At 42.6% G+C, this 14232-nt stretch overlaps 1 protein-coding gene across 1 annotated transcript in view; it reads right to left on the bottom strand.

The window, feature by feature from the left end:
* The window catches only part of LOC139753363 (bile salt-activated lipase-like), a 57733-nt gene that overhangs the window by 22274 nt on the left and 21227 nt on the right, over positions 1–14232 (bottom strand). Inside the window, exon 4 of the mRNA XM_071669740.1 lies at positions 10744–10897. Within this exon, the coding sequence (XP_071525841.1) occupies positions 10744–10897 (154 nt within the window). The remainder of the gene's footprint in view (positions 1–10743; positions 10898–14232) is intronic.

Here is a 14232-nt window from a genome sequence, read left to right as displayed (position 1 = left end):
CACTTCACTTCCTCCAGTTTTTCTCCATTCAAACTCACCTCCCAATTGAATTGACCCTCAACCCTACTGTACCTAATAACCTTGCTCTTATTCACATTTACTCTTAACTTTCTTCTTTCACACACTTTACCAAACTCAGTCACCAGCTTCTGCAGTTTCTCACATGAATCAGCCACCAGCGCTGTATCATCAGCGAACAACAACTGACTCACTTCCCAAGCTCTCTCATCCCCAACACACTTCATACTTGCCCCTCTTTCCAAAACTCTTGCATTCACCTCCCTAACAACCCCATCCATAAACAAATTAAACAACCATGGAGACATCACACACCCCTGCCGCAAACCTACATTCACTGAGAACCAATCACTTTCCTCTCTTCCTACACGTACACATGCCTTACATCCTCGATAAAAACTTTTCACTGCTTCTAACAACTTGCCTCCCACACCATATATTCTTAATACCTTCCACAGAGCATCTCTATCAACTCTATCATATGCCTTCTCCAGATCCATAAATGCTACATACAAATCCATTTGCTTTTCTAAGTATTTCTCACATACATTCTTCAAAGCAAACACCTGATCCACACATCCTCTACCACTTCTGAAACCATACTGCTCTTCCCCAATCTGATGCTCTGTACATGCCTTCACCCTCTCAATCAATACCCTCCCATATAATTTGCCAGGAATACTCAACAAACTTATACCTCTGTAATTTGAGCACTCACTCCTATCCCCTTTGCCTTTGTACAATGGCACTATGCACGCATTCCGCCAATCCTCAGGCACCTCACCATGAGTCATACATACATTAAATAACCTTACCAACCAGTCAACAATACAGTCACCCCCTTTTTTTAATAAATTCCACTGCAATACCATCCAAACCTGCTGCCTTGCCGGCTTTCATCTTCCGCAAAGCTTTTACTACCTCTTCTCTGTTTACCAACTCATTTTCCCTAACCCTCGCACTTTGCACACCACCTCGACCAAAACACTCTATATCTGCCACTCTATCATCAAACACATTCAACAAACCTTCAAAATACTCACTCCATCTCCTTCTCACATCAAGATTGACCAAGAGGATATATGTGTCGGAGGTGGAGGGAACGAGGAGAAGAGGGAGACCAAATTGGAGGTGGAAAGATGGAGTGAAAAAGATTTTGTGTGATCGGGGCCTGAACATGCAGGAGGGTGAAAGGAGGGCAAGGAATAGAGTGAATTGGAGCGATGTGGTATAACGGGGTTGACGTGCTGTCAGTGGATTGAATCGGGGCATGTGAAGCGTCTGGGGTAAACCATGGAAAGCTGTGTAGGTATGTATATTTGCGTGTGTGGACGTATGTATATACATGTGTATGGGGGTGGGTTGGGCCATTTCTTTCGTCTGTTTCCTTGCGCTACCTCGCAAACGCGGGAGACAGCGACAAAGCAAAAAAAGAAAAAAAAATAATAATAATAATATCCCTGGGGATAGGGGAGAAAGAATACTTCCCACGCATTCCTCACGTGTCGTAGAAGGCGACTAAAGGGGACGGGAGCGGGGGGCCAGAAACCCTCCCCTCCTTGTATTTTAACTTTCTAAAAGGGGAAACAGAGGAAGGAGTCACGCGAGGAGTGCTCATCCTCCTCGAAGGCTCAGATCGGGGTGTCTAAATGTGTGTGGATGTAACCAAGATGAGAAAAAAGGAGAGATAGGTAGTATGTTTGAGGAAAGGAACCTGGATGTTTTGGCTCTGAGTGAAACGAAGCTAAAGGGTAAAGGGGAAGAAGGTTTGGGAATGTCTTGGGAGTAAAGTCAGGGGTTAGTGAGAGGACAAGAGCAAGGGAAGGAGTAGCACTACTCCTGAATCAGGAGTTGTGGGAGTATGTGATAGAGTGTAAGAAAGTAAATTCTAGATTGATATGGGTAAAACTGAAAGTGGATGGAGAGAGATGGGTGATTATTGGTGCATATGCACCTGGGCATGAGAAGAAAGATCATGAGAGGCACGTGTTTTGGGAGCAGCTGAATGAGTGTGTTAGTGGTTTTGATGCACAAGATCGGGTTATAGTGATGGGTGATTTGAATGCAAAGGTGAGTAATGTGGCAGTTGAGGGAATAATTGGTATACATGAAGTGTTCAGTGTTGTAAATGGAAATGGTGAAGAGCTTGTAGATTTATGTGCTGAAAAAGGACTGATGATTGGGAATACCTGGTTTAAAAAGCAAGATATACATAAGTATACGTATGTAAGTAGGAGAGATGGCCAGAGAGCGTTATTAGATTACGTGTTAACTGATAGACGCACGAAAGAGAGACTTTTGGATGTTAATGAGCTGAGAGGTGCAACTGGAGGGATGTCTGATCATTATCTTGTGGAGGCGAAGGTGAAGATTTGTGGGGGTTTTCAGAAAAGAAGAGAGAATGTTGGGGTGAAGAGAGTGGTGAGAGTAAGTGAGCTTGGAAAGGATACTTGTGTGAGGAAGTACCAGGAAAGACTGAGTACAGAATGGAAAAAGGTGAGAACAAAGGAGGTAAGGGGAGTGGGGGAGGAATGGGATGTATCTAGGGAAGCAGTGATGGCTCGCGCAAAAGATGCTTGTGGCATGAGAAGCGTGGGAGGTGGGTTGATTAGAAAAGGTTGTGAGTGGTGGGATGAAGAAGTAAGATTATTAGTGAAAGAGAAGAGAGAGGCTTTTGAACGATTTTTGCAGGGAAAAAATGCAAATGAGTGGGAGATGTATAAAAGAAAGAGGCAGGAGGTCAAGAGAAAGGTGCAAGAGGTGAAAAAGAGGGCAAATGAGAGTTGGGGTGAGAGAGTATCATAAAATTTCAGGGAGAATAGAAAGATGTTTTGGAAGGAGGTAAATAAAGTGCGTAAGACAAGGGAGCAAATGGGAACTTCAATGAAGGGGGCAAATGGGGAGGTGATAACAAGTAGTGGTGATGTGAGAAGGAGATGGAGTGAGTATTTTGAAGGTTTGTTGAATGTGTTTGATGATAGAGTGGCAGATATAGGGTGTTTTGGTCGAGGTGGTGTGCAAAGTGAGAGGGTAAGGGAAAATGATTTGCTAAATAGAGAAGAGGTGGTAAAAGCTTTACGGAAGATGAAAGCCGGCAAAGCAGCAGGTTTGGATGGTATTGCAGTGGAATTTATTAAAAAAGGGAGTGACTGTATTGTTGACTGGTTGGTAAGGTTATTAATGTACGTATGATTCATGGTGAGGTGCCTGAGGATTGGCGGAATGCTTGCATAGTGCCACTGTACAAAGGCAAAGGGGATAAGAGTGAGTGCTCAAATTACAGAGGTATAAGTTTGTTGAGTATTCCTGGTAAATTATATGGGAAGGTATTGATTGAGAGGGTGAAGGCGTGTACAGAGCATCAGATTGGGGAAGAGCAGTGTGGTTTGAGAAGTGGTAGAGGATGTGTAGATCAGGTGTTTGCTTTGAAGAATGTATGTGAGAAATACTTAGAAAAACAAATGGATTTGTATGTAGCATTTAGGGATCTGGAGAAGGCATATGATAGAGTTGATAGAGATGCTCTGTGGAAGGTTTTAAGAATATATGGTGTGGGAGGCAAGTTGTTAGAAGCAGTGAAAAGTTTTTATCGAGGATGTAAGGTATGTGTACGTGTAGGAAGAGAGGAAAGTGATTGGTTCTCAGTGAATGTAGGTTTGCGGCAGGGGTGTGTGATGTCTCCATGGTTGTTTAATTTGTTTATGGATGGGGTTGTTAGGGAGGTGAATGCAAGAGTTTTGGAAAGAGGGGCAAGTATGCAGTCTGTTGTGGATGAGAGAGCTTGGGAAGTGAGTCAGTTGTTCGCTGATGATACAGCGCTGGTGGCTGATTCATGTGAGAAACTGCAGAAGCTGGTGACTGAGTTTGGTAAAGTGTGTGAAAGGAGAAAGTTAAGAGTAAATGTAAATAAGAGCAAGGTTATTAGGTACAGTAGGGTTGAGGGTCAAGTCAATTGGGAGGTAAGTTTGAATGGAGAAAAACTGGAGGAAGTAAAGTGTTTTAGATATCTGAATGTGGATCTGGCAGCGGATGAAACCATGGAAGCGGAAGTGAATCACTGGGTGGGGGAGGGGGCGAAAATTTTGGGAGCCTTGAGGAATGTTTGGAAGTCGAAAACATTATCTCGGAAAGCAAAAGTGGGTATGTTTGAAGGAGCAGTGGTTCCAACAATGTTGTATGGCTGCGAGGCGTGGGCTATGGATAGAGTTGTGCGCAGAAGGGTGGATGTGCTGGAAATGAGATGTTTGAGGACAATATGTGGTGTGAGGTGGTTTGATCGAGTAAGTAATGTAAGGGTAAGAGAGATGTGTGGAAATAAAAGAGAGTGTGGTAGGGAGAGCAGAGGAGGGTGTATTGAAATGGTTTGCTCACATGGAGAGAATGAGTGAGGAAAGATTGACCAAGAGGATATATGTGTCAGAGGTGGAGGGAACGAGGAGAAGTGGGAGACCAAATTGAAGGTGGAAAGATGGAGTGAAAAAGATTTTGAGTGATCGGGGCCTGAACATGCAGGAGGGTGAAAGGCGGGCAAGGAATAGAGTGAATTGGAACGATGTGGTATACCGGGGTCGACGTGCTGTCAATGGATTGAACCAGGGCATGTGAAGCGTCTGGGGTAAACCATGGAAAGTTCTGTGGGGCCTGGATGTGGAAAGGAGCTGTTGTTTCGGTGCATTATTACATGACAGCTAGAGACTGAGTGTAAATGAATGTGGCCTTTGTTATCTTTTCCTAGCGCTACCTCGCACACTTGAGCGGGGAGGGGGTTGGTATTCCACGTGTGGCGGGGTGGCGATGGGAATAAATAAGGGCATACCGTATGAATTATGTACATGTGTATATATGTATATGTCTGTGTGTATATGTATGTGTACATTGAGAAGTATAGGTATGTATATTTGCGTGTGTGGACGTGTATGTATATACATGTGTATGGGGGTGGGTTGGGCCATTCTTTCGTCTGTTTCCTTGCGCTACCTCGCTAACGCGAGAGCCAGCGACAAAGCAAAATAAAAAAAAAAAAAAAAAAAAATATATATATATATATATATATATATATATATATATATATATATATATATATATATATATATATATTTATTTATTTATTTATTTATTTTGCTTTGTCGCTGTCCCCCGCGTTCGCGAGGTAGCGCAAGGAAACAGACGAAAGAAATGGCCCAACCCACCCCCATACACATGTATATACATACACGTCCACACACGCAAATATACATACCTATACATCTCAATGTACACATATATATTCCCACACAGACATATACATATATACACATGCACACAATTCACACTGTCTACCTATATTCATTCCCATCGCCACCTCGCCACCCATGGAATAACATCCCCCTCCCCCCTCATGTGTGCGAGGTAGCGCTAGGAAAAGACAACAAAGGCCCCATTCGTTCACACTCAGTCTCTAGCTGTTATGCAATAATGCCCAAAAACACAGCTCCCTTTCCACATCCAGGCCCCACACAACTTTCCATGGTTTACCCCAGACACTTCACATGCCCTGATTCAATCCATTGACTGCACGTCGATGATTATAGTGATATATATATATATATATATGTATATATATATATATATATATATATATATATATATATATATATATATATATATATATATATATATATATACCACATGGATCCAATTTAGAGTAAATTGGATCGATGTGGTATATATATATATATATATATATATATATATATATATATATATATATATATATATATATATATATATATATATATATATCACTATAATCATCAAGAAGAATCTAAGCTTATATTTTACTTAGGTGTAAGCCTAAATTCCATAAGTTGTAACCCTTGAATGTCTTAGCTGCAGGCTTGCCTGACATATTGTGCAGAGAATGAACCATTCTCATGCCAGCCATACATAATACTACCATAACCTCCATATAAACAATGTCGTAAAGATGATTAATATCTAATTAATCAATTAATCAGGAAAACAATCTGGAGTATGTGGTCAATCAACTAACACTTTTAACAGTATTGCACAGTGTTTAGTTCAACCCAAGAACTGTCCACAGTACCTCTCTGTTGTTAGTTTAATCCAAGTCTGTCTACTCTACAGTGTCCACAAATAGAATTGTCCACACTCTGTGTATTTCTAAAGGCTAATGTTTATTATGGATACAAGAACACGTCATTCTCAGGGTGAAATCGACGTACATATGGTTGCTGAGAGGAGAGTTTCTAACACTGTGAGCACCAGCAACCCACCTAAGTTTGCCTCCGGCTATCTTCAGGGAAGGATGTCCTTTTATTCCTGGTTACCACTTCATTTTGGAAAATTTCACTTCTAGGCACTATTTCTTCCACCTGTGCTTGAAGATGGTTGGCTCTTCCTTACCTTTCTAAGGAGGAGAAAACCCGAATTCTTGCATGGATGCAAAAAAATGTGGATACATGGAAGATGTCTAAGAGCACTGGGTTCTTAGAATGCACGATCAGATGGCAGCTTACTGCAATGACATCACCAGTGCACCATCTTATCCAGATCAAGACCCTATGGACCCACATGTGGAAATGAGTACATCAGGATCCATCCATGCCCAGATAAATGCAGATGGTAATTAAGTCCAAAGGAGAGATGACACAACACTAAAATGTGTATGACATTGCCTTTGAAATGTACATCGAGGTGGACAAGGTTTTCTATGGACACTCTACCTCTATGGTGTGAGCTCAACCCAAGGACTATCCAGTGTAACTCTATATCCGCTGTAACTGTTGATAAGTTAAACCCAAGGACTGTCCACTGTAACCATGAGGTAAGCATGCTGAACCCAAGGACTGTCCACTGTAACCATGAGGTAAGCAAGCTGAACCCAAGGACTGTCCACTGTAACCATGAGGTAAGCAAGCTGAACCCAAGGACTGTCCACTGTAACCATGAGGTAAGCAAGCTGAACCCAAGGACTGTCCACTGTAACCATGAGGTAAGCATGCTGAACCCAAGGACTGTCCACTGTAACCATGAGGTAAGCAAGCTGAACCCAAGGACTGTCCACTGTAACCATGAGGTAAGCAAGCTGAACCCAAGGACTGTCCACTGTAACCATGAGGTAAGCATGCTGAACCCAAGAACTGTCCACTGTAACCATGAGGTAAGCTGAACCCAAGGACTGTCCACTGTAACCATGAGGTAAGCAAGCTGAACCCAAGGACTGTCCACTGTAACATTGTGGTCACCTCAACCCAAGGGCTATCCACTGCACATTTATAATGGTAGTTCAACACCCAAGAACTGTCTACTGTATCTCTATGTTGTTCATTCAAGCCAAGGATTGTCCACTGTAACCATGTGGTCAGCTCAACCCAAGGACAAACCACTATAGCCATTTGGTCAGTTCAACCCATGGGCTGTCTACTATACCTCTATATTGTTAGATCAACCTAGGGACTGTCTTCTGTATCTCTGTGATGACAGATCCACCCAAAGATGGTCTACTGTATCTGCTGTACTCTCTCTGTTGTTAGGTCAACCCAGGGACTATCTGTTGTACCTCTACGTTACTACTTCAACCCAAGGACTGTCCACTGTGTCTCTATGTTGTTATATCAACCCAGGAGTGTCTGCTGTACCTCTGTGTTGTTATATCAACCCAGGAGTGTCTGCTGTACCTGTGTTGTTATATCAACCCAGGAGTGTCTGCTGTACCTCTGTGTTGTTATATCAATCCAGGAGTGTCTGCTGTATTTCTGTGTTGTTAGTTCAACACAAGGAATGTCTGCTTTACCTCTGTGAACTGTTAGTTCAACCCCAGGGCACTAAGCCCCTGTGTTGGTAGTTCAACCCCAGGCTACTGAGCCCCTGTGTTGGTAGTTCAACCTAAGGACTGTCTGCTGTTCCACTATATGACGAATGTAGAAGATTTTAATAACTATTAGCACTAATTGTTAATTGGGTTTCCTCTATCTTTTTCAGCAGCTGGTTGATAATAGTAAGAAAGATCATCAGTTTCCTATTCAATATCATCCTCAGATATACCAATACAAAAATACTTGTCTTGATTCTTTCCTTGTGAGCACAATGAATTTTCGACACAGAAACCCAACCTGCATCACCGCAGACCAGGACCAGGTGTCACATACTACAATATTGTGCTGGACATGGGGCCACATGCAGAGTAAGAAAAGGTATATGAGGTCTTCGAGTTCTATCATCCTCAACCCCTGAAGATGATGTGGATGATCCTAACACTGGCAGCCTTCATGACTTACAGTTAACAGGCCCCAAGCCCAAACTACTAACCATAGTGTTGTGGGAGAATTACAAAAAACAAAAACAAAATTATGCTGAACTCACAAAAAACTGGTCCAGGTTTCATTTAATGCACTCTGAGTTTAGTCCCTTAAAGTTCAAAAGAGATTTGATATCAATCATGAAGTTTCAATTGCGAGCAAGGAGCTCAGTGAAATTTGTTAGCTCACCACACTGGTTCAGTTTACCTCATCTCCTCACACTGGTTCAGTTTACCTCATCTCCTCACACTAGTTCAGTTTACCTCATCTCCTTACACTGGTTCAGTTTACCTCATCTCCTCACACTGGTTCAGTTTACCTCATCTCCTCACACTGGTTCAGTTTACCTCATCTCCTCACACTGGTTCAATTTACCTCATCTCCTCACACTGGTTCAATTTACCTCATCTCCTCACACTGGTTCAGTTTACCTCATCTCCTCACACTGGTTCAGTTTACCTCATCTCCTCACACTGGTTCAATTTACCTCATCTCCTCACACTGGTTCAATTTACCTCATCTCCTCACACTGGTTCAATTTACCTCATCTCCTCACACTGGTTCAGTTTACCTCATCTCCTCACACTGGTTCAGTTTACCTCATCTCCTCACACTGGTTCAATTTACCTCATCTCCTCACACTGGTTCAATTTACCTCATCTCCTCACACTGGTTCAGTTTACCTCATCTCCTCACACTGGCTCAGTTTACCTCATCTCCTCACACTGGTTCAATTTACCTCATCTCCTCACACTGGTTCAGTTTACCTCATCTCCTCACACTGGTTCAGTTTACCTCATCTCCTCACACTGGTTCAGTTTACCTCATCTCCTCACACTGGTTCAGTTTACCTCATCTCCTCACACTGGTTCAATTTACCTCATCTCCTCACACTGGTTCAATTTACCTCATCTCCTCACACTGGTTCAGTTTACCTCATCTCCTCACACTGGTTCAGTTTACCTCATCTCCTCACACTGGTTCAATTTACCTCATCTCCTCACACTGGTTCAATTTACCTCATCTCCTCACACTGGTTCAGTTTACCTCATCTCCTCACACTGGTTCAGTTTACCTCATCTCCTCACACTGGTTCAATTTACCTCATCTCCTCACACTGGTTCAATTTACCTCATCTCCTCACACTGGTTCAATTTACCTCATCTCCTCACACTGGTTCAATTTACCTCATCTCCTCACACTGGTTCAATTTACCTCATCTCCTCACACTGGTTCAGTTTACCTCATCTCCTCACACTGGTTCAGTTTACCTCATCTCCTCACACTGGTTCAATTTACCTCATCTCCTCACACTGGTTCAGTTTACCTCATCTCCTCACACTGGTTGAATTTACCTTATCTCCTCACACTGGTTCAATTTACCTCATCTCCTCACACTGGTTGAATTTACCTCATCTCCTCACACTGGCTCAATTTACCTCATCTCCTCACACTGGTTGAATTTACCTCATCTCCTCACACTGGTTCAACTTACCTCATCTCCTCACACTGGTTCAGTTTACCTCATCTCCTCACACTGGTTGAATTTACCTCATCTCCTCACACTGGTTCAGTTTACCTCATCTCCTCACACTGGTTCAATTTACCTCATCTCCTCACACTGGTTCAACTTACCTCATCTCCTCACACTGTTTCAGTTTACCTCATCTCCTCACACTGGTTCAGTTTACCTCATCTCCTCACACTGGTTCAGTTTACCTCATCTCCTCACACTGGTTCAATTTACCTCATCTCCTCACACTGGTTCAGTTTACCTCATCTCCTCACACTGGTTCAGTTTACCTCATCTCCTCACACTGGTTCAGTTTACCTCATCTCCTCACACTGGTTCAGTTTACCTCATCTCCTCACACTGGTTCAATTTACCTCATCTCCTCACACTGGTTCAGTTTACCTCATCTCCTCACACTGGTTCAATTTACCTCATCTCCTCACACTGGTTCAGTTTACCTTATCTCCTCACACTGGTTCAATTTACCTCATCTCCTCACACTGGTTCAGTTTACCTCATCTCCTCACACTGGTTCAATTTACCTCATCTCCTCACACTGGTTCAGTTTACCTCATCTCCTCACACTGGTTCAATTTACCTCATCTCCTCACACTGGTTCAGTTTACCTCATCTCCTCACACTGGTTCAGTTTACCTCATCTCCTCACACTGGTTCAATTTACCTTATCTCTCGTATTCTTAAAACTGGAATGAGTTTTACCTCTGCAACATGAAGGCCTTTTGTATCTAAACTTACTTTACTGGATGTAAAAAAAAAAAAATGTGAACACTGTGACGATGACTGAAATAAAAAGTCTTCTGCGAGCCAGTTGTAACCAATCAATCAAATACTCTCTAATGGTTGAATTAGGATGATGACCCACTTGGTGCTGGTGTGGAGGCCAGGACTTACAGTGCTTCCCAACCTGTGTGTTACCAAAGTCACCCAAGGAAAGTTGGCCCCGGTACACCAGCTCATACCGGAAGGTGTTCCGTCCGTGGGCGTGTCTGGCATGAAACTTCGTCACCAAGTCGTGGCCCAGGCCAATGTGCACGTCACTGTACATCTGTCGGGGAATGAAGCTGCCTGAAGTACGTGTCACTGTCATGGTGATGTGGATGTCACCATAGAGTGATGGTGATGTAAATGTCACTGTACATATGATGGTGAAGAGTCATAGTACAGGCGATGGTGAAGTGAATGTCACTGTAAAGGTGATGGTGAAGTGAATATCACTGTAAAGGTGATGGTGAAGTGAATGTCACTGTATGGATGATGTTGATGTGAATGTCATTATACAGGTGATACTGATGGTGTCACTATACAGGTCATGATCTTGGAGTCACTGTACAGGTGAAGTGGATGTCACTGTACAGGTGAGGGTGATGTAGATTTAACTGTACAGGTGATGGTGATGAGGATGTCACTATACAGGTGATGGTGATGAGGATGTCACTATACAGGTGATGGTGATGAGGATGTCACTATACAGGTAATGGTTATGAGGATGTCACTATACAGGTGATGGTGATGAGGATGTCACTATACAGGTAATGGTGATGAGGATGTCACTATACAGGTGATGGTGATGAGGATGTCACTATACAGGTGATGGTGATGAGGATGTCACTATACAGGTGATGGTGATGAGGATGTCACTATACAGGTGAGGGTGATGAGGATGTCACTATACAGGTGATGGTGATGAGGATGTCACTATACAGGTGATGGTGATGAGGATGTCACTATACAGGTGATGGTGATGAGGATGTCACTATACAGGTAATGGTTATGAGGATGTCACTATACAGGTGATGGTGATGAGGATGTCACTATACAGGTGATGGTGATGAGGATGTCACTATACAGGTAATGGTGATGAAGATGTCACTATACAGGTAATGGTGATGAGGATGTCACTATACAGGTGATAGTGATGAGGATGTCACTATACAGGTGATGGTGATGAGGATGTCACTATACAGGTAATGGTTATGAGGATGTCACTATACAGGTGATGGTGATGAGGATGTCACTATACAGGTAATGGTGATGAGGATGTCACTATACAGGTGATGGTGATGAGGATGTCACTATACAGGTGAGGGTGATGAGGATGTCACTATACAGGTGAGGGTGATGAGGATGTCACTATACAGGTGATGGTGATGAGGATGTCACTATACAGGTGATGGTGATGAGGATGTCACTATACAGGTAATGGTGATGAGGATGTCACTATACAGGTGATGGTGATGAGGATGTCACTATACAGGTGAGGGTGATGAGGATGTCACTATACAGGTGAGGGTGATGTTGGTGTCACTGTACAGGTGATGGTGATGAGGATGTCACTGTTCTAGTGATGGTGATGAGGATGTCACTGTAATGGTGATAGTGATGTAGATGTCACTGTAATGGTGATAGTGATGTAGATGTCACTGTACAGGTGATAGTGATGTAGATGTCACTGTAAAGGTGATAGTGATGTAGATGTCACTGTACAGGTGATAGTGATGTAGATGTCACTGTACAGGTGATGGTGATGAGGATGTCACTGTACAGGTGATGGTGATGAGGATGTCACTGTAATGGTGATAGTGATGTAGATGTCACTGTACAGGTGATGGTGATGAGGATGTCACTGTTCTAGTGATGGTGATGAGGATGTCACTGTAATGGTGATAGTGATGTAGATGTCACTGTACAGGTGATAGTGATGTAGATGTCACTGTACAGGTGATAGTAATGTAGATGTCACTGTACAGGTGATAGGGATGTAGATGTCACTGTACAGGTGATAGTAATGTAAATGTCACTGTACAGGTGATGGTGATGAGGATGGCACTGTACAGGTGATGGTGATGTAGATGTCACTGTACAGGTGATGGTGATGTAGATGTCACTGTACTGGTGAGGGTGATGTAGATGTCGCTGTATGGGTGATAGGGATGTGGACATCACTGTACAGGTGATAATGATGTGGATGTCAAGGCACAGGTGAAGGTGATGTAAAAGTCTTTGTGAGATGTGAGAGTTTGTGAGGCATGAGACTGTGAGAGGGAAGAGTTTGTGAGGCATGAGACTGTGAGAGGGAAGAGTTTGTGAGGCATGAGTCTGAATGATAGGAAAGAGTATGTGAGGCATGAGTCTGTATGATAGATATAGAGTATGTGAGGCATGAGTCTGCATGACAGATATAGAGTATGTGAGGCATGACTCTGCATGATAGATATAGAGTATGTGAGGCATGAGTCTGCATGATAGATATAGAGTATGTGAGGCATGACTGCATGATAGATATAGAGTATGTGAGGCATGAGTCTGCATGATAGATAGAGAGTATGTGAGGCATGACTCTGCATGATAGATATAGAGTATGTGAGGCATGACTCTGCATGATAGATATAGAGTATGTGAGGCATGACTCTGTATGATAGATATAGCGTATGTGAGGCATGACTCTATATGATAGATATAGAGTATGTGAGGTATGACTCTGCATGATAGATATAGAGTATGTGAGGCATGAGTCTGCATGATAGATAGAGAGTATGTGAGGCATGACTCTGCATGATAGATATAGAGTATGTGAGGCATGACTCTGCATGATAGATATAGAGTATGTGAGGCATGACTCTGTATGATAGATATAGAGTATGTGAGGCATGACTCTGTATGATAGATATAGCGTATGTGAGGCATGACTCTGTATGATAGATATAGAGTATGTGAGGCATGACTCTGCATGATATATATAGAGTATGTGAGGCATGAGCCTGCATGATAGGTAAAGATTATGTGAGGCATGAATCTACATGAGAGGAAAGCCTGTGCGAGACATGAGTCTACATGATAGGTGAAGATAACGTGAGCAATGAGTGTGCATGAGAGGGAAGAGTGAGCCATGAGTTTGAAAAACACGCGTAAGGTATGACTATGTGAGAGGTATGTCTGTGGGATTGGATTCGCTATAGAATTTAGGCTCCTATGCCATGCACTGGAGCTTCTCAGGCTATTCAGTGCTCTTAATACAGATTAAAATATTCTATCTTAGAAATTCACATAAACAAATGAAATACATATATACAAATACATTCATATACACATGCATACATACATATACATATATGCATATATATACACATTCACACAATTAAAACAGAAATCGTTAAAATTCATATCAAATATTGATTTGCTATAAAAATTCCATTAACCTGTCAATATGACATGTGTCAGCGAGCAATTCATTCAAGGACCTGCCATGGAATGAATGTGGTCTACACTCCCACTTCAAATGAACTCATTCCATTCGAATGTGTTTGACCTACAAATCAGATGGACAGGGTGTGACAACACGAAACCTGTCTTCCTTCACCACTTGACGTATACCTGCAGGGA

This window comes from Panulirus ornatus, chromosome 14, assembly GCF_036320965.1.
Source record: "Panulirus ornatus isolate Po-2019 chromosome 14, ASM3632096v1, whole genome shotgun sequence".
Taxonomy (NCBI): Eukaryota; Metazoa; Arthropoda; class Malacostraca; order Decapoda; family Palinuridae; genus Panulirus; species Panulirus ornatus.
Note: the sequence above shows the minus strand (reverse complement) of the source record. Positions and strands in the feature narration are given on the sequence as shown.